General features: G+C 42.8%; 1 protein-coding gene across 1 annotated transcript in view; it reads right to left on the reverse strand.

The window, feature by feature from the left end:
- The window catches only part of SULF1 (sulfatase 1), a 173390-nt gene that overhangs the window by 43972 nt on the left and 107825 nt on the right, over window positions 1-21593 (reverse strand). Inside the window, exons 6-7 of the mRNA XM_047725787.1 lie at window positions 11507-11658; window positions 8994-9163 (exon numbers count right to left, since the gene is read on the reverse strand). Of these exons, the coding sequence (XP_047581743.1) occupies window positions 8994-9163; window positions 11507-11658 (322 nt within the window). The remainder of the gene's footprint in view (window positions 1-8993; window positions 9164-11506; window positions 11659-21593) is intronic.

Raw genomic sequence — 21593 nt, forward strand, 5'->3', positions numbered from 1 at the left:
CTCTCTAAAATAAAAATAAATTTAAAATAAATAAATAAAATCTCAAAAAAAAAAAAAAAAACCCAAACCCCAAACCGAAAAACCCTAGAGAAATAATCACTGTGAGCCGAGTGAATTCAGGAGCATTTACCGTGAACTCTGCTGGTTTGCTCTAGCGCAAATTTCCCTTGGGGTGAACCTGGAATTTCTGAGCTACACAATTGTTTACTGGGCTACTCCTATGCATGCTGAACAATATAAATGCTGCCTGTTGTTATACATTTTCAAAATCTCACTTTTGATAGTTGAAAATGCTGTTTTGGGGTGTCTGGGTGGCTCAGTCAGTTAAGTGTCTGCCTTTGGCTCAGGTCATGATCTTGGGGTCCTGGGATCGAGTCCCACATCAGGCTTTTTGCTCAGTGGGGAGTCTGCTTCTGCCTCTTACTCTCCCTCTCTGTTCTCCCTCTCTGTCTCTCTCTCTCAAATAAATAAATAAAATCTTTTTTTTTTTTTTAAATGCTGTTTTGGTACCACTGAGCTTCTTGGATGCTAGTTAACTAGCAGAAGTACAACAGCACAAATACCAGCATAACAGTGAGCACAGAAGACACTATCTCTAAAATTGTATAAATTGTGCTCAGTAGTGTAAGTCAACTCCTTTTTAAAGGGGCAGATTTGCAGAGTAGGAAAAGCAAGTGTGGTTCACTTTGCTCATCTGTAAATGGGGATAATAGTACCTTTCTTAAAAAGCTCTTTTGAGGAACAACAGATCTATTTGTCTATCTCTATCTATCTAATCATTATCAATCATCTCTCTATCCATCTATCACCTATTTATTATCTATCTATCTATCTCTATATCACTTAAAAGTGCTAGTACAGAGGCACATGCATTTCCTACATGAGCCAATAAACATTCTATGTAAGTGTCTGGGTGGAAAAATCCTGTTGCATTAAAAACCAAACAAGGTCTCCAGGTATCACCTGCTATTTTTTTTAAGAGAAACTTTCAACATAAATTTTCTTATGTTTACCCGGGAAATGACTCATGAACCACTTGTCCCGTGTTTTTGGCCTGAAAGGGTTCCTGATATCTAAAAGTGAACACGGGTGGAATCAGCCTCTTCAATCTCAGGGGCTCATGCAGTAGGAAAGGATGTAAACCCTGTTTCTTATTCTTCACGCAGCATGTCGTGGTACAAACAGGATTAGATGGAGAGGCTGAGCAGGATGACAGAGGGGGCTTTTAAGCCCCATCTGAGAGGGATTTTCACCCTCAGGGGTGGCTAGAGGTCAGAAAAATAGAGCAAGTGGGTCGTGAAAGGTTCCCTAACCATTTACTGATACGTGTCTCGAAAAAGAATAGGGCTATAAAAGATCACACGTTTCTTTATAATACCTAAACATCTTCCTCTTACTGCCTTTGATGTTGGTTTGCCTTAATTTTGAAATAAACAGAGTTGACTTTTTTAAAGCCACAAAACCTCAACACAAATAAAAATTAACAATAGGGAACCGAAACGAAGACTCGCAGCAGGCAAATTATATCTTCTACCAGCTACCTTGATGTGCTTGGCACAACTCCATCTCACTTTGAGGAATGGGGAAGGTCGCAGCAAATTACAAGCCTCCAATTGGACTCCCGGATTTACACAATGACATATGTTAAATCTGGCTTATATTAAAAAGGAGAGTTCAGGTCTGTTGTCAAAGATGTCCTTCCCTACCCCCAATTGCCTTTTTCTCCCCCTCCCCCTTTAATTTCTCCAAGTGGGAGCTGACCCCCAGCTCTGGAGCTGAAATCCCAGGTGGGATCTCAGCAGGGGGTAAGGAGTGGGGGGGGGGGATGCATTTGCCTTTTAAAGGAAGACAGCCCGCCCCTGCTTCCCACCCACTGAACAGCAGCTGTTCCGGGGACCTGCAGGTGGAAGGTCGGGGGTCGCTGGAATTGACAATGTTGCTGAAAAGTGATCTTTTGCCAAAGACCTGTGGTTGCCTCCTGCTGGGGTCTTCCAAATTCCTGGAAGATGCAGCCTTCTGTCCTCCAGTGATAATTAAGGCTTGCTTCCCTAAGAACTGACTCACAATGACTCAAACGGGGCCTGGAGCCCTCAGCTGGAAGAGCAGCCACTGAAAGGAGCAGGTAACTGTTTTGGGGAAAAGTGAAAAATCACAGTTCCGATTGTTCCAGAATGTTTGGGGATCAGACCTGAAATCTCATCCCAGCTCTGTTACTTACAACCACGTGATCTTGGCAACTTTTTTTTTTTTCCCCTCTAAGACTCTGTTTCTCCATCTGTGTAATGGGCATAACGACTTCAGAGCTTTGTGAGGGTTTAAGGAGATTTCAGTGACTCCAGAGAACACATCCTGGGACCACATCACACTCGTTCTCATGGGTAGCTGGGAAAGATCTCATCATTTAATAGCTCTTTTGGTTGCTGTGGCAACCCTGAGGAGCAGGCAGGACACTTTATTCCCATTTCACAAATGAGAAATTCCTTCCCGGGGCTGGAGTTCCTCCCATGATGTCACAACAACCAGAGTCCTGCACCAGAGTCCCCAAGGAGCACCTCAAAATCCCTGTCATTCAAAGATCTGATGATACATGCATTCCTTTCTGCCAAAACTAAGTCCTAAAATCCTTAGCCTTCATCCATTAGCCTTTTCTGCTCCCCATTCAAGTACCTCCCACCAGCTGCCCAGTATCTGCTTTTGCTGACAATACAAGATAAAGTCGGACCCTCCAAGGCAAACTGGATGCATCAGCGAAAAGACATAACACTGGCTCTTTGCTTAAAAACTGAGAGGAGAGATGACTAAGTTGTCGTTTTTAAGTTTCTGTTGCTTTAAGGAAAACAAAATCCACTTTGGGGGTCACAGTCGCATGTGCCTGACCTGGTAAGGCTCCTTCTTGTCTGTTCCAAGAAGGATTTTAACCAGTAATTCTGCATTCCAGGCCTTACACTCTCCCCCAAACCTAGACTATTCTCATAGTTAAAAATGTTAACCTTCCCCCTGTGAGGCTTCTCTGCACATCGCTTTTTCTTCGTGTTTGAATTTATTACTCTGCACTAGATCCTTTGACCTCACATTTGTGACTTCAACCTTTGCCGTCCACGCCGATTCTCTCTGGGCTTTGATTCCCTCTCCTCTGCTGCTTATTGGCATAGCGAGAACACGAATCCTGAAAATCAGTAATGTCACCTTTCTTTTTGATAGGTGGGTATTTGGGGAGAATAATTCTCACTAGACGAGAAATGGTTTTAAGAAATGCATGTGTTGTGTATGAAATCCATATTCCGGGAATTGCAAAGAACTTAGCAGTTCATTTTTCCTGCTGATGGCCTTTACCCAGTGAAAAGAAAGACATTTCTAGCATTTCATATCCGCACGTGTGTTTTCTTCATTTGTTATTTAGTCTCGGACAACAACAAAAACTCTAATGATCTAACTCTTAAAGAGCACTGGTAGTGGGTCCGTCATTCTGTGAGAAATGAAATAGGTTTCAATTCCCAGAATAAGCTAGTTATATAGATTTAAGACACTCACTCAAAGCATTAAATTGGAAATTCTATACTTAATCTCCCAGGCCACACCATCTCAGCTTTCACTCAAATTGAACTTATTTAATTGACTTTGTAGAGATATTCCCCACCTGAGTTCAAATGTCTTTAGGTAGGTAACATTTGAACGCACGCAGAATAATATCAAATGATCTTGATTATAGATACCGCAGGAAACTAATTTAACAAGTCTTCTAAGATGCTGCAGACTCCAACAGAATTGTGCAAACCCACACATAGGAGCCACTTCTAATATTAACTGTAACTGTGACGAGTGCTGAGCAAAGCAGGGGAAGTACAAAGATCACCTGGGGCCAAGAGAATAGCTCCAGCTTTGTCCCTGTCTACTTACGTGACTTGGGCAGAGCCATTTGGGTCTTTTATTTTTTTGAAATAGAGTTTGGGCCTTCATTTTTTAACCTAAAAAGTTATGGCATTCAATGATTTCTAATTTCTTTAATTCATAAAACCCACTGCTTAAATATTTTTATGCTATCAAAATATGTTTTAATGTCACCTGGGATTAACACGCTTATTCATCTGCTAAACAAAAAAATATCTGGCAAGGGATGGGGAAGGAGCCATGTTCCCCAGACACCAGAATCAGAGAGGTAACACTTGGCCCTGCCTTCTGGAAAGAGCTATCTTGCCTAACTCCAGGGCCTCATTCAAACTGTATCTTGTGTGAATGCTGCCCCCTGGAGGTGTGCAGTTTGACTTCAAGGGTCTGGGTAAACAGCCAGTGCCATGGGATATGCAGTCAATGACAAAGAGAAGAACAAAGTGGGAACACAGGGAGGGAGTGATGAGTTCTGCCCAGACTAAAGATTCTTACGGAGAATTTAAAATTCTCTCGTCTTCAAAAGCATTTTCTTTTACGGATCTGTGGAAGCAATGAAGTGAGGATGTGCAAATTCCTCTAAGGGAAAACATTTCTTTCCCATTTCGGACAACAGAGGTGTTTTAAAAACTTTGTTCTGAGGCTTACGCAGAGGTTGTTGTCCCTTTAGCACACTTTGTCATCCCCCAAACTGCGCTTTTAGACCAATTCTTGCAAGTTAGAGGAGCTGGATCGTTCTACCAAGAGTTTAGATTTCTCTTGAACCGGCGTTTGTGTGTTCATACGCACAATCAGACACATTTCCAGGGACAGGGGAAAGAACTGGTGTGAAATGGAATAATAAAAAAGTTTCAGTTGATAGGGGGATGGTTGGTAGGAAAGTTCTGAGGGAGTCTCTCAGCTTCCCCCAGAATCATAGGGTAGGTAAATGGAGTCTCCTTTCCTGTCACTGCTGCACATTATCATGTCATGGCGGCCAGGAGAGAAAAGCTGTGTCACAGAAAGAGTGAGGGTCTAGCAGTCCTAGGAGGATCCTGGGAGGTAATTTACCGAAAAGGACAGTAGGGTCTTCGCCACAGGGAAGAGCTTTAGGATAAGGATTATCATGTGTGATGTTATGACGGAGACTTCCTCAGGTATCACCGAGGCCTAGAACAGCTGAATCGTTTCTGATTAAACAGTGCCTCCTGTCACGAGGGGTCCATGTCTGTCCTCGTTCTTAGTTGGTTGGCAAAACCTTCAGCCTTGAAGTGTAAAACCAGCAAGCCAGTGTTGGCCCGGCTTCCTTCCTTTGTTGGGAGTGGAAAGTACCGTGGAAACACGATGCATTCACTCCGGTTGGAGAGGGCCAGATGATGACTGCCTGAGGCCACACGAAAGGCACCTGGATACCGCGTGACCACCAGGGAAGGCCACCGCAGGGAACGTGTTCACATTACTTGCTTCTCCCAACAGGGGAGTGTCTACAGCTTCTCCTGTTTGCAGAGGGCTTGCCAAACATGTCTGCAAAGCATGCTCGAGTGTGTGGCGAACGTTTTTGCTAAGGAAACCCGCCATTCAGGGGCTCCATGCTCCACAATTAGCTGCCTGTCTTCATCTGTCTCACTCCTTTTGTCTACAGACTGAACTGTGGACCTGTGCAGTCACTCACGGTGACAAGAGCCGCACACGGACTCTCGCCGGCCCCCTCCTCCGCTGAGCGGCAGCCAGGGAGGCCTGGGCAACAAAGACTCGGCTAACCCAGGCCTTTGAAGGCCTGAGGGAGCCGCAGCGGCTCTCTCCATGCCAGGGGCACCAAAGCCCGAGGCTTAGCAGCAAACAGAGGCTGAGTCACCTAGCCAACTGCATGGATTTTCATTTTCTAGGGCTGAGGGTGTTCTCCTCACTGGCACTTGCTCGCAGCACCATTTTGCAGCTGGAAAAGATAACACAGCCCAGATGGGTGCTTATCCTGCCTGGGTGTTTAGAGCGGCCGGGTGCGAGAGGCTCGTCCCAGTGTGAGTCTTAGCTTGTCAAGAGCTTTGTCACATCACAGTGGACACCTATCAACTTGTCATTTCTTCAGCTGCTTCCCCTGAACGTGAAGTTGAACCAAATGAAATCTCACTTTTTGTGGGTCAGGAAAGATGGCCTCAAGAAAGAGCAGCTTTATGTGGTTCATCTCAATGGAAAGGATCAATAAGGATCAGCGTCCATGAAGTGGCTTCTGTGTCCCAGGCCCTATGGGGGGACTTGACCTGTGCTTCCTGTCTCAGTTTTTGTTCATGATATTATGTCAAAGTGCTAGTATTATCCCCATTTAACAGATGAGATGATGGAGTTTCCTAGAGGTTAAAAAAAGAATGCCCACAGGTTTAGTAGTGGGAAGACATGAAAAAGGAACCCATGTTTGTTTGTCTCAAAGGCCTACATACTTTCATTCTGTCAAGTGAAGATTTTTTTTATAGTCACTAGTAAGCCACCCAGGTAGTTCACGTGAACTCAAAAGAAATAACTGAAACAATTTTCATGAGAAAATGACTGAGTCACTTATTCTGTCACTACCCCACCAAATGACCTCCGGTGACTCTGCTTACGGTCACGTACAAATTCAGTCAGGTCCTCAAAATTCTGCTAGTTTCCCTTTCTGGCTTTATCCCTTCTTGCTTTCCTTGTGCTCCATTTTCCTAGGTCACATCTTAGATCGTCTCACATAACGTGGCAGCCACTTGTCCACGCTGCATTTTCTAACTGAAATCATCTAGCCAGTCTGTAGGATCAGCTGCAGAAATCGTACTCATCCTTTGAGACCTGCTCTGAACGTCTGCTGGTCCATGACTTTTCCATGTTAAGAACGCCTCTTCCTCCAAACTTCCATAGCCCCTTGAAGGCCTGTCCTAGTACTTATGCCTTCTGTTCTGACTGGTGCTATGGCTGTTTGGACACTTGCCCATCCTCCCCCCAAGGTAGAGGCTGGGGCAAACTCATCCTGTAAAGGGTCAGAGAGCAAATACTGGGGGCATTGAAGACCATAATGTATTTGCTACAACTACTCTGCAGTTGAATTGTGAAAGCAGCCACAGATAAGACAAAAACGAATGAATGTGGCTGTATGTCAATAAAGTTTTATTAACAAAAGCTGGCGGCAAGCTGGATTTGGCCCCAGGGGGCCCATGCCTGTCTTTGCTCCCTGGTTTCTGGTTGTGAGCAACTGTGTCTTCCTTGTGCCTATACCCCAGCTGTACTGGAGAGCACCACTCATAAATATTTGTGGAATCAAATAGAATTTGTAATTGCTGGGCTTGGAGATGCTGTGGTTCAGTGATGATGAAGGCCCAGGGAAGTCTGCAGATTCCTCTCCTCCTACAATTGTCTGTGCATGCCATTGGCTCTCAGAACCTCTTGACCTGCGGCTGATTTTTCTGTAGGCTCAAGACCTTGCCCAGAAGCTTCAAAGCAGGCTGACTTCTAAGGAGCCATAAAACACCACATTTTGTCAATGCCTTCTCCTCAACCTCACGAAAACACCGGTAAGGGTTACAGTTGTAGCAAACCTCCTTAGGCTGAGCATCTGACAGTGTAACAAGAAAACCGACACAGAGTGATTTTCTGATTCGAAAAGGAAAGAGAAAGGTGGGTCCCGCTGGGAAGAAAACTACAAAGACCTTTCTCTTTCACTGAACCGGCAGGTTGCCCATCTGTAAGTGATCTGGAATGGAGAGCCCCTCGCCATTGTGGGCTTTGCTCATGAATTTTGTTGCATGGTTATATGTAGGTAGACCTTCTAGAGGTTTGTATATCCATCTACAGCATTTTTTCCGAAACACAGCGGCTCACCCAGACCGCATTCCCCAGGCGCTGGGGGAACCTGCTTTCTTTGTTGACAATAGTTCATGTTGAGATGCTTCCATCCTTCCATCCTGACTGGGCATGTTCAGCAGGGGGTCTGTCCTGGTTTTATATCTACTGTTAGTTCCTGTCCTCAGTTAGCTCTGACCTCCTTCCTTCTTTCTAAATCACTTGATATGGCAGAGACGACCTGAATACCACTGGCCCAAAGCCATGAGTTTACTAGTTATAAGATAAAAAAAAAATAAGCATATAAGGGAAGATTCTTCAGGGATATATAATGACCAGCAATAACAGTGCCTTCGGTATGTCCCTCTTTCCAAAAATACATTTACTCAATTTTCTTTCTGTCTAGGATTGCGGCTGGGAAATCAGTATGGGTGAGAAGAGATGCTACTTCAGCATAAACAGAGCAAGAACCAATTTTGGAGGTTGAGTGTTGAAGGAAACATACCAGTTCCCTGGTCCCTACTTTCCTGATGGCGGATCCTTCCGTAGACACAGAGCCAAGCGCTCTGTCGGGAAGGCTGCACGTTATTGCAACGGACGGGAAGGAAGCGGGTCAAGGGAGTAAAAAACAAAATCATGTTCTTTGCTGCCAAAGCATCCGGACTTTTTCATTCTTGGCTAGGGGGAGTTACCAGCCTAACAGGGCTCTCTGCCTCGCTCCCTCCGCACCCCAACCCCTCTTCTGGGCCTCCCCTCCCCTCCTTACCAGAGCTCCTGCTTCTCAAAAGGAAACATCAGGTTATTTTAAAGCCGTGACCTGAGAAGGCCTCTCGGGCAAGCCGGCGCAAGCTGCTTTCTGCAGGAGTCCTAATTGCACATCTGCAGCAAAGCCGACCCCCGTATTCTCCTGGAAGACAGACCCGTGTTTCTACCACCAGAGACCAGGGGGCGCCACTCTGCCGCTACAAGGAGCATACCCTTGGATGGTTATTTTTATGAGATCATGCTCAGGGATATTATTTAAGACAACGTAAGGGAACGCCTGATACCAATTTCCCCCATTCACCGTAAGTGCTTCTCTTCCTTTCCATTTAGCTACTTAACAAAGATTGGACATACTGTGACTCCTAATCATGCCATGAGACCTGGTCCTTATGCTGGGCCCCGTGGCCAGCCTGCCCCGTGGTCTCTTGGCAGGAACTGGTTGATGTTCCTGCCTCGGGAGACGGGGCAAGGAAGGAAATGGGGTGAGGGAGAGATGGGAGGTGGGGGGTGGGGAGCAAAGAAAAGGCCCGTGTTCAGCAGGTCCCAGAACTGATGTTATTACTCACATGTGTTGGGAAGCATTGGGGTACAGTTTTGAAAACTGTGGGGCCGAGTCCTCGGGGCCGTGGGGCGCAGCGTGGCTGATCACCATCATAATGGGCCTATGGGGATACATTCTCTTAGACATTTTGAAGTAATTAATGCTCTCGTTAGTGATTAAGTCTGTGAAGTAGTCCTGAAACATACATTTGACACAAAACAAAAATTACAAAAGGTGACATTCATCAGACGGCATTTGCATACTGCTTTCTTCAGAAGCGTCTCACTCAATGAAGGCATGAGGCCTGAAGCGGGAAGGAAGGTGATAACTTCCCAAAGCGGCAAAACATCTTCCCAAAGGGACGAAATCAGTTGCCAGTTACTTTCTAGGGTGACTAGCTTAGTAACACGCAAAAATTTTATTTTAAGTAAGGGCACGACTTAGCAATTAGGAAAGAAAAAGAGTCCAGTCAGTCCTGTTTGCCCAAGATAATGATCAGATCTGGCAATCCAAACACTAGAGCCCATGAAACACCGGATACATATTTCATTCTCAGATTTCATTGATGTAATTCTTTGACAAAAAATTTAATTACTTCAAGGGCAGGAAACACCCACGCCCACTACAAAGTCACAGTTGCAGAACACGCCCACCCCCACACACACGTGCACGCGTGCACATGCACAAACAAAAGGAAAGGTCTTTTCTTTAAATTCAAAATGCACCTGTGGGAATTATACAGTAATTGCTAAATGAAAGCCAGAGCTCAAATCTGGGTGCACAGGGAAAAGCTGCAGTATTTTATCAATTAATTCACTTGAACCAGTAAATATGGGGAGCATTTGATTTCCTGCAGACTATACTGTTAATTGCACAACTAAAATGATACAGCTGCTGGGATTTGAGCCTGACCGGCTAATAAAATGACTTGAGCTGCCATCCGAGGGACTGATGCAACTCCGTAAGGGGGAAGGAAGAAATGGAATGAAAAGGAACGATGAAAACTTAAACCACCTGCTTCCTCTAAGTGGGTACTGCTGGCCTGGAGCTCCACTACAAAGTTTATTCAGAAAGTGCCCAGACAGCATTCACAGTGTCAGAGGCTCCCAGGCATGACTAATCACATGTAGATTCAAGGACCAGCACAGCTGCCAAAGCCATGCCCAAGGGAGGAAATCTGTGTCACATGTCATTGTGAGGACAACTCCACAGGCCATCACCTTCTTCCATGGGAGTGTCTGTTTCATTCCTTTTTCTCACTAAAAAAAAAAAGCCATATATTCTTTTTGGACACAGTTGTCTTTGACACTTAATCAGCTGTGATAATGGGCAAGTTACGCTAATTTTAGTCTTTGGAGGGAATCTTGATTACTTTGCTCTCCTTAGGACAACAGGGAAAGAAAGGTTAATAGCTTGAACAAGGAGCATGAAAGCATCCCTACAGATAAAAAATGATGGCAGTGACAATTAGCGCACTTTGTAGGACATTGCTCAAATCTGCCTCCAAGGTCCCCGCCAGCTCTCCACTTTGATGAGTCTGGAATCTTATTAGCAATGTTTGTGAATTCATTTGCATTCATTGTTTTCTGAAGGGGACGGAAGAGCCAGACTTACACCTTATCTCCTACCAAGTTCCTCCAGCTCAAATCAGGCCAAGCATAAAGCCAGCACTGTGCCAAAATTAAATCAAGCTCCTTCTCTCCGATTTCCACCAATGGCTCTTTCGTAGTGATCTACGCTACATAGAGCAGATTGCCGGCTTCTTTTAGAAAAGTGAGGAAGAGCTGGGCATGGCTAGAAGAGAAGAGGATATTTTAGGCTAATTAGTGGGCTAAATTCGAAGATATTTTCCCCTTCACTCTTGTCGTCTGAAAATTGTTTTATTTTTGGTTGGCAATCACAAAACCTTTGTGAATTTTAAAAAGTCTAATCTGGGATGCATTTGTCAGAGACACGGAGGGACGTGTCGATTTCAGTTTCTGTGAACAGATTTGGAAATCTGAGGGTTGATGGCCCCAGAGAATGCTGTGGACTCTGGCTGCCATGGGGCAGGTGTCCTTGTCACATATCAATGCTTGGTCAGACAGGAGGAAAAGCAAAGAATGTGGTTTCCTGACCTTCGATTATTGTGCTTGTCTGCTCTAAACCTGAAGCCACAGATGAAATGCACTTTCACGCCAGTGAAAAGCAAAATGGTACAAGAAGAACACTGGATTATGTGGACAAATCCTCTAGGGAGCAGAAAAATAAAACAATATCACGAGACCGAGGTGGAGGCGTCTATGATTTTCTTGATGATACTTCATCAAAGGCTGATTGCCTTTCATCCTAATGAGGGAAAAAAGAATCACTATTCAAAGTCAGTGTTCCTTGAAAGTCTTTTTCTTGCCTGGAGTTTAAAATTACCTTAAAATTTCTCATTCTAACATTGTGAGAACATAGAAAGCCAATCTCGCGGATAAGTTAACTCACTGAAAATGGCTTTTCCCCATTATGCACAAAGTAAATTGATGCAGTGTAAAAGTGCCTGAAAATTACCTTTGCATAATCAAATCCATGCTTTTCTTTGATGCCATTGCGACAAACAGTGTAATTATAGAAACGAGAATTCTTGATTAATCCAAGCCATTCTCGCCACCCAGGAGGGATGTAGCTGCCATTATATTCATTGAGGTATTTTCCAAAAAAGGCTGCAAAGGGGGAAAAAAAAGGATTATTTTCTCATATGAAATGATTAATCACAAATAAATGCATAAATGCATAAGTATGAAATTAGGATTTGAAAAAGGGGAGTAAAACCAAAGTAAACCTTGCTAACAGTGAATGCCGAAATAATAGTGTAATACTCTGATTCTTTGGCAAAGTGACAGACGTACATTTCCCTTTTGAATAAAAAAGCATAGCACCCACATACACAGATTATAGTGCAATAAAATCACCATAATGATCATGGTACTCAGGGTGCATCCATTTCTTGTGGGTCTGCTGGGATGAAAGCAGAATGTATCCTTTTGTTAAGTTGATGTAACAGTCAGAGAAGTAGCCAGTGGCAATGTGGAGTGCTGTCTCTGGGCAAATACTGGGGGACTGAAAATTCAGTCTTGGTGAGAAAATTAAGTTTTCTAACTTACTATTTGTGAGTTAAAAATTATGAAAACAGTATAGAAAAGCTTGTCTTTGGGTTTGCATATCCAGAGTACAAATTTTCCAAGTCAAGGAACCACGGTAAACTCCATTTCTTAGGCACGTGGTGAGGGTTTCTATGCCATACACATTTTATGGCATTGGTGTTCACATTATGTGTCTTTTATGAACGTGTATATCTATTCTTGATAATGAAGGATTCTGCTGACACAGAATTACTGCACAGATGACTAACTTTCATAGAATCATAGTCGCACACAAGTATGTGGGACACTGACACTCTACTGCTCATTGAGGAGGCCCCTGGGTGGACTTCACATTTCTAACTTTGGCATGTCACTCCCAAGGAAGGCCACTGGGCAACAGAACTTACGATCCTGTTAGAGGGAAACTTTGGATTTGGATGTGGTCCTCTGCCACAGTTGATGAAAGGAGAGGGGCAAAGAGGAGAGAATAAGTAGGGCAGGTTGGGGTTTTGGGAACAAAATGTGTTAGATCTTGAAGTCAAATGCCTTATAACTATCAGAAGGGGAGCCAAAAATGAAAGAGGGTATCATTACTTTTTTTCCTTTCTTTTCTTTCTTTCTTTCTTTTTTTTTTTTTTTTTTAAATATGTTCACTTACTCTAATCACACTGCGTACACCACGTTATCACCACGGAACGTAAATTCAGGTTAGACAAGAGAGCTTCACAAGTGCAGGAAAGCATTCTGGAGTATACCCAAGGTTGTGGGTAAGGTCTGACCAAATCACCTTGCTGAAAAGTCATTAGCTACTTCGATTATAGGTAATGTGTCAACATTTAGGATTCTTACAGAGAAAATACACTGCATACGTTTAAGAAGTATTTCTCCTTTACCCTTGCCTTAGTACTTAAAATCCACATTTCTATTTCAAGATGACATTCAAAAATTACTCTAATACCGCAGCAGTGTAGCTCGAACTCGGCAATTACAGAAAAACCAAACTGGGATCCATTGTTAAAGTATTCTCATGTTTACATGAATGATCCTGAGATAAAGCCTACTTCCAAGCAGCTGTGACCGGTTTTATAAGGTTTGGTGTAAACACACACACATTTCCATTTGTGGGGAAAGCAGAGACTGTTATAGCCCATACGCTGTTCTGAAAGGGTTCTTTAAGAACCAACCAGCCCTCAAAACTGCAGGACCCAATCAGTCCGTAAGACAAGGAGGGTACTATTCCGAATAGTTGTAATTCCACCAGGAAGGCAGGCATAAACAAGCCCTGTTCTGGGTAACCTACATGTTTGGTCACTGTAGTAGCCATAAACATAGCCTTCCCCTTAAGTAAGAAGGAGTAGAGAAATTTTTATATATGGATATAGAGGGGTGTGTGTGTGTGTTGTGTACACACACGCTTAGACCTGCGCATACGTGCATATGTAATATACACATGCAGGCAAGCTTTAATTTTTCTGATTTTTAATCAAGGCCGCCATCTTTCGTTTTAGGGAGAAACTCTAGCTAGCTAGATGCCTTCCGTGTCAAAGTCACTGTGCATCTTCACTAAGCAGGCTTCAGGCGCCTCCACTTACACACATGAAGTAAGGTAGTTCCTGGATGACGAGCCTGGGAAGATGAAAACAGATCCCTGAATCAGGCAGTTTACTGGTATTGCTTTTCAAGCACGCCTTTCTGAATCTCAGTCTCGCCCACGGCACGTCATATCTGTGTGTTGATGGGCTAGCTAGCTCGCTTTCATCCTGATACACAGCTACCTGTAGGATACCCGCAGCTGAATGTTTTCCTTACTCTTCATAGAATCGTCCAGAATGGAATGAATTCTTTTCCCTTCCTAGTTTACTTCTCTCCTCAGATACCCTTTTCTTCTCTGAGAGTTATAATCGTCTTCCTGGTTGACCAGACACGGCACCCCAGGGCCTTCCCCGGTTCACCTGCTCCTTTGGTCCTGTTGCTACGCAGAAGCCACCACCTGAAGGTTCTATGTGGATAATAGCTCTTGAACCTGCCCCTCTTTCTCCAATGACTTGACACCCCTCATGAATACTCTCAGTCTCCTGCCAGCTCCCCTAGCCAGCCTTCTGGACCTTTCTACTCTTAATACCACCTTCCTGAAGACCGACTCTGGGGACATCACCCATTGTCTCAATCGTGGATGGACCCCCCCCCCTCCTCAAGTTTCACTTGATAGAATCAAGTTTCATTTGATAGCATGCCATGCAAGGACAAAATCCCTTTCTTTCTTTCTTTTCTTTCTTTCTTTTTTTTTTTTTTTTAAAGATTTTACTTATTTATTTGACAGACAGAGATCACAAGTAGGCAGAGAGGCAGGCAGAGAGAGAGGAGGAAGCAGGCTCCCCACCGAGTAGAGAGCCCGATGCGGGGCTCGATCCCGGGACCCTGGGATCATGACCTGAGCCGAAGGCAGAGGCTTTAACCACTGAGCCACTCAGGTGCCCCATACAAAATCCCTTTCTTTCCATTTCCAACCCCAGCCCACATTTCTTGGTTATCTGTCCCTCTCTCTGAAGAAGGCATTTTCTCTGTTAGCTCTGGTTTTCACCTCTCTGCCTTTGCTGGTGCTAGTGCCCTCATCTCCCCGCCATGTATCAGGGCTAGACCAGGTGACATTCTAATCCCAGTCTTTGCCCAATCCCCACAGCGATTTGTCTCTGTGGCTAGAAGGCCATCTTCGCTTCCCTCCATGTGCTACAGTCATGCTCGTATGTAAGGTAATCCCCCTTAGCCTGTAGGGCTTTGAGGGCGAACACTGTCTTTGCCTCATCTCTGTACTCTCCCTGCTCCTCATCCTTTCACATAGCATAGGGGACTTCATAGCTTTTGTTTCTCGCACTGGGGTTCATGGGCCTCTGTGTATTCTGGGGATTCCACAAGTTCTAGACTGATGTTTTCACTGGAATCAAAAGTGGCTGAAGCTGCCATTTCTGATTAATTTTCTTTGAAGAGCTAACTCAAATCGAGAAACATAGCAGTGTTTATTTGTTGAATGAATGCTTACATGTTGAGTCTGCAAATGAGTATATCCATCAAGCAGTCAGTTGGCTTAATGCCCACTGCCTGGTTACCCAGCCAGGCCCCGGAGCCGATCGAGGGGTGTGGGACAAAGCATACAGGATCTCAGGTCAGATAGGACTCAGGATTTCCCTCTGAGCTGACTACGTGCAGAGGAATTCTAATGAAGGTTTCTCGTCTGCAGAGACCAACCACCTTTTCACAGAGAACCACGAGATGATTTTCCTTTCTGACGAAAGGCAATAATGACTTCTAGTCAGAGGGAGCAGACGAGGGCCACACCCCACCAACATGACCTCAGAGGGGACTATTTCCAGGCACTTTTCACTCAATAAGCTCAAGCCCGTCTCTGTCCTCTGGCCTGCTCCTCATCTCCAGGGTCCCCCCAGCGCCTCCCCCTTTTCTCTCCTTTCATCTTAAAAGACGTAGAAGAGTACAGGGGTTTAGAGTATAAACCCTGGAGCTGGCCTGCCTGGGTTTAAATCCTGGCCATGCTATTCGTCAGCTGTCTGTCCACAGGCAAGTCACTTGGCCTCTCTTCACCTCCAGTTCTCCCATCTGTAAGACCATGAGGATCATAGTAAGAACAGCGGTAGGGTTGTCGTGAGAATCCGGTGAATTAAAACATATGTAAAGCGCTTCAAACAGTGCCTGGCACCTAACAAGGGCATATTAAATGCCACCTCTGCTCATATTCTTATTAGCAGCTCCATTACTATGGTCCTCCCAACCCTGAGTCCTGACTCGAAGTCCTTTACCACCCTGTGCTATGAGGAAATCTTGTCTGAGTTCTGCACTTGTGTGCTTGAAAATATTTCTACATCTTTTTCCTGCCCAATCAGACTTATTTTGTGGCAACAGATTCCCATGTGGCTTACATTTTCCTGCTTCATTAGTTTGTAGATTTTTTTTCTGGCTTCATTCATTTTGTTCTCTGTTGTCTTTTCCACTGGGGGCAGCCATGACAGGTCATTCCTGCCCTTCCCTCATGGTTGTCCTCGTTGGGTTAGTTACCGCTGCTTTCTACCCATTGCCACAGCTATCGCCCCTCCCTTAATCCTCCCCTTATAAACTATCCCTTCAAGTCTCTTTATAGTCCCTGTTACCGGCTTCAGAACTCCCTCCAGGTTTTCGCTGTCTTTGAGCTAATGGAGTGTAAAATATGTACTCAGGATTCCAGATGTGCCCTCACCCATCACACTCGTTCCAAGAGAGACCAGGACCTCATGCGTCACCACGCGGCACCCCTGGTGCCCTGGGCTTCAAGTTACTCTGGCTTTTCTTGTTGCCTCGTAACACTGAGACTCATTTGTAATCACCCCTGGCCTCTTGCAACATTACGCTTCCTGGCAGCGCTCTGCAATTGATTATCTGGGCTTCTAATTATTTTCCTCCAGATGTATTAAATCTCTTTCTCCCTCCCTAAGGTGAATTTTGTTTTCTTGCCCATAATGCTATTGCATTACGTATAGTATGAAGTTTTTCTTATCCTTTGGCATTGGCAATTCAGTCAATTTACTACTATGGGAGTATATCCCGAACACACCATCTACCCGTCCTGTATCGTGTTCTTCTCTGAGACACCATTAAACACTTCCCTTCACGGCTATTTGAGAAGGTGGTAGGGGGGTCAGGTGACAGGGTGAAAGATCACAAAAAACTGATTATAATTAGTGTTGACTTTATGTCATGCTACTTCTGTCCAGGACTATCTGTTACATAATACTTTAAAAATTCCCCTTCAACTTTTTTGAAGCAAAGACCTTTCAGTCAGCAATAGGAACTACACAAAATCTTCTGATGCTGTGGAGAAGTTAAATCTTATGTAATATAACAAACGATACACTAATTGAGCTTTTACTCCATGTCATTGATAGGCTTGGGGTCACAGGATTTTATTGGTAGTAACTGACAAACTAACAACATACATGATTTTGAACCAAGTTAAAACTGTAATTCCCCAACTGGACTGTAAGTCTAATGAAGACAGGGATCTTACTTTATATCTTTTTATATCCCAGCATTTAGTGTAATTCCAGGCATAAGTAGTTCAAAAAAATGTTTGCTCGACCTCATGTTACTATCAAAAATCTGTAATGCCATTATTCACTAAAATTAGAATATTTGTGTGTCTTACTTTAGGTCATCTCTACATTTTTAAAAAATCCCACATTGGACAACAAATAAAATATATATGCTGCAAGTAACATAAATAAATTTCATAAACTAAAAAGACATGAAATCAGAAACTTCCTTTGTCCGAATTATTTTGTTACAAAGGGATTTTTTTCAAAAGAATTTACTGCAGTTCTTCATTAAATATAGCCCCTTCTCCCCAAATGATTAAATAAGTCAGGTGCTTAACAGACTGAGTCACCAAGGGGCCCCAAATATTTAAATTTAATTTTTAAATTTAAATTTAAATTTAATTCACATGTGATTAAACTAAAATTTAATTCACATGTGATTTTATGTATCATGTGTTCTGACTGTAACTTGAACACTACAATCTTTAAATGAATCAATATAAAAATTATAGGGATTATAATAAAACTACAGTATAATTTTGGACAGGAAAAAACACTAGGAATCATCCTAATTTAATCTCTGTATTACATATATGAGTTGGAAAACTAGCCTATGCAAGTTCTCTAAACAAATTAAAGGCAGAGATGCGATGTGGCTCTAGCTCTCCTCAGTCTTGATTCAGGGATTTTTCTGACATTTGTTGTTATCTCGCAAATGTGGATTGTTACTTTTACCTTAAAACTAATGCCAGGTTTTACATTCAAGTCTCACAAGAAATTCACACTAAGTTTTTTTTTTTTTTTTTTTTGAGTGGACAGTCAGGTAGGATATTCATTTTTATGATAGATAATCCAGTATCATTCCCACTTCACTTGTCCGAACATAAAATACAATAGACATGTTGCTGTATTTTCCCCTTTTGAACATTTAAGCTGTTGGAGAGTCATATTTTCCATGAGTAAAGTTAGAAAAAATTCAGGCTATAGCCAGTCCAAAAATATGCCTCAGTTCTGAGAAAGAAAAATCATGTCATATGATGGTAAGTATAATATTGGATCAATTCAATCCATTGAAATCCATGTATTCTGGATGCCTCCCAAAATCTGTCTCTTAGTAATTTGTCTTCTTGGAGTTATTCTTCATAAAACTGATTACTGCGTTGTGCTTTTCTCTCGATGAATATTTATGTATGATACATATTTCAATTTCTTACATTATTTTTCTTGGGTTCTCAGCTAAACATTCCAGATAATGTATTCATTATTAGAAAAACAATAAAATCTTTATATATCAGCTTTTCCCCCTCTAGGTTAGTAGATTATAAATGATTATGTTTGTTTAATACCCCTTCACTCATTCTCTTGACTTCTTAAAATGCCTGTCATCCTGATGTTCTTATTTGTGTATTTTTGAATGGGTCTCTATCCCTGGCTAGATCAATAAACTGTTGTTAAGAAGGCATCTTTGTTTCCTAATCACCTGAGATTCTTCATTATTTTCCTATCAAAGATAAATTTAAATTGTATAGATCTCTATCACTGCCATTTTCGTTTTCCAATTTGTACTTTTGTCTGATTCATTAAGGGGCACATCAACATTAATTTTCTTCTGTGAAGATCATCCTTTTTCTATTTCTAACTATTCAGAAAAGTCCTTGTTTCCTTTAAAGAATTCCTTTTCCTCTCTACAATGACTCACTATAAATCCAATTATTACCTAAGTGTCCTGACCCCTGGGCAGAAAGAAGGTTGGCCTCAGAATCAGACTAGGTTTCCAGGAGCAAGTCTTCTACTCCGAGAGAAGACAACTGGGCTTCACAAAGAACCTGACAATTGTCACTGGGACAGCCTTATGGTGTGCAGTGTCATTTGAGACCCCACCCATATAGGGCAGGGTAGCACACTGGCAAGAACCCTGAAGACCAAGGTCCTGACACCTGCTCCCTGCATTAGAAAATCAGATGTGTCACTTTTGATCTTGGCTTAAATTTGCTCACCTGAAAATAAGGGACTCGAACTAAATTCTCTCTGTTTTATCTTATGTCTTATGATCCCTTGGTAGGGTAGATACAGCATATTCTAATTGAAACAAGTACCAGAATATGCTATGCTTCTTAGAAGAAACCAATTTATTTTATCTTAGTGACCTGGTAAACTTTGCAGTGGATGGCATTTTGATTTTTGCTTTTGCCATCTGGAAGCTTAGTTCCACATAGGCACCCTCCCCCCACAACTCCACAGTGGGAACTTTGTACGTCTAGCTTTGCCTTGACTTTTACTGGTATGTCTCTTCATTTCCATTTTCCAGGGTCCTTACTGTGTTGTATCCTGGTGTGTTTTACGTGTCCCTGAAGAAACTCTGGTTTGAGCCATGACAGAAACGTACATAAAGAAATAAGATGATGGAAAAGGAAAGACTCTGGAGTCAGATGTGCTGAATCCAACCCAAGACTGGTTAACCTGTGACCCTAGACAACTCTTGAGTCTTTTCATCTTTGGTAACACAGACAAAGCCAGAAGAATTCAGTGAGACAATTCCGTGAAAGTGCCTGCTGCATGGTAGGTCAGCAACAAATACTAATTTCCTTCTTTTCCCTCTTACTTTTTTCTCCTTAGTTTCTTTGAGGTATTACTGACAATCGAAAATTGTAATATATTTGGGGCCCCTTGGTGACTCAGTCTGTTAAGCACCTGACTCTTGGTTTCTGCTCAGATCATGATCTCAGGGTCGCAGGATCAAGCCCTGGGTGGGGCTCCACGCTCAGTGTGGAGTCTACTTGTCCCTCTCTCACCCTGCGTTTGCGAGTGCTCTCTCTCTCTGTCTGTCTCTCAAATAAATAAACAAAATCCTAAAAAGTTGTAATATATTTAAGGTGTACAACCTGATGGCCCGAAATACTTAAACATCGTGAGATATTCACCACTGCCAAGCCAACCAACATATCCATCACCTCATACCTCTACTATGTTCCCTTTTCATTTCTTATATGGTGACAACACCAACCCTCTTAGCAAATTTCAAGTGCACAGTACAATATTGTCAACTAGGGTCCCATTGCTGTACACAGTTTCTTCAGAACTCATTTATCTTCTTGCTTTTTCTTGATTTGCCTTGAAACAAGTTAACAAAACCTAGTGGGCCACTCTAAGTCCTGGCAGGTTCCCTGTGTCATCCTGCATCTCTATTTCTTATGACAGACTTCGTCCATATCACTCTGGATATGGGGAGAGTCCCCATCCTTCAAGCTATGTATCTGCTTCTAGGTTTTAAATGATAGGGGGCCTGGGAGTTTGAAAGGCATCAATTTCACATGATGCTTCTCACGAACAAAACACAATTTTGTGGTTACAATCAGGAACCAGGCTTTAGGGGAACGTTTCTGATTTTGCTTCTGCGTTGGTCACACGGTATTTGAAATCCCCACCTCAGTTATGAAACAAAGCCAAGTACATTTGCTGTCTCTGAACCCTACAGGGATGTTTGATGGATTTGCAAAGTGCCTTAGAGCTCTCAGATGAAAGGTGCCATAAATTTAAATCACTTACGTGAGAAAACACACTTAGGATAAGGTACTCTGAGTAACCTAGTTTCTTTCCAAAGCATAAGCAAACACCCTTGAGAGTCATGGGAGGAGATTTTGAGATGCTTGTGAATGACAACACTATCATAGTCAAAATCAATATTTTTATCCATAAATAACAAGGATTAAGTGCCCACAGAATGCTCTGCAAAAGAAGCAAATGGCCTCATATTTTTCAAGTCCAGTGGGAAAGATTCATTTCATTGTTTAAAGGTATTTAAGAGAATGCATTTGTTTGAAACCCTTTACTTCTTCATCTTCAGAATAGAGAATCTGTAGACCTAAAAATCATTTCCAACGAGATTTAATGATGATATCTTTAAATCTTATAAATCTAGGTGGCTCTGAAAAAAAAAACTAGTTTTGTTCTCCCACTCTTCTATAAACATCCTTGTTGCCTTTCAAAAGGAAGCGTTCAGAAAACCCAAGAGAATATCGACATGCTGAGAATTCTCTCAGGTTTTATTCAAAGGTTTTGGGGGTTAACCTTACCAGAAGGAGCTTGTTTCTTTCTTAGAAAGACTGGCATGACATTTATGACTTCTCCTGAAAGAGACCCCCAATTTTCAAAAGACCAACTAACCAAAAACCTCTCCTTGCCCTGCACAGGACTGAGGATGCCTTCCCTTCATGGAAGATGGGCATGAACACATGGGACCTAAAAATAACCACAAATTGGCTAAAGAAACTCCAAATTCTCTCGATTTTAGGAATGAATGAGTAAATGAATCAATAAGGTATACCCCACTGGTTTCTTCATTTAGTTATTTATTAATTCAAAAAATCATTATGATCACCTATTGTGTCCCAGATCTTGAAGTAGATGCTAAACAGTTTCAAAACCTTTGTTGATTTC

This window comes from Lutra lutra, chromosome 4 (genome assembly GCF_902655055.1).
Source record: "Lutra lutra chromosome 4, mLutLut1.2, whole genome shotgun sequence".
Classification (NCBI taxonomy): domain Eukaryota; kingdom Metazoa; phylum Chordata; class Mammalia; order Carnivora; family Mustelidae; genus Lutra; species Lutra lutra.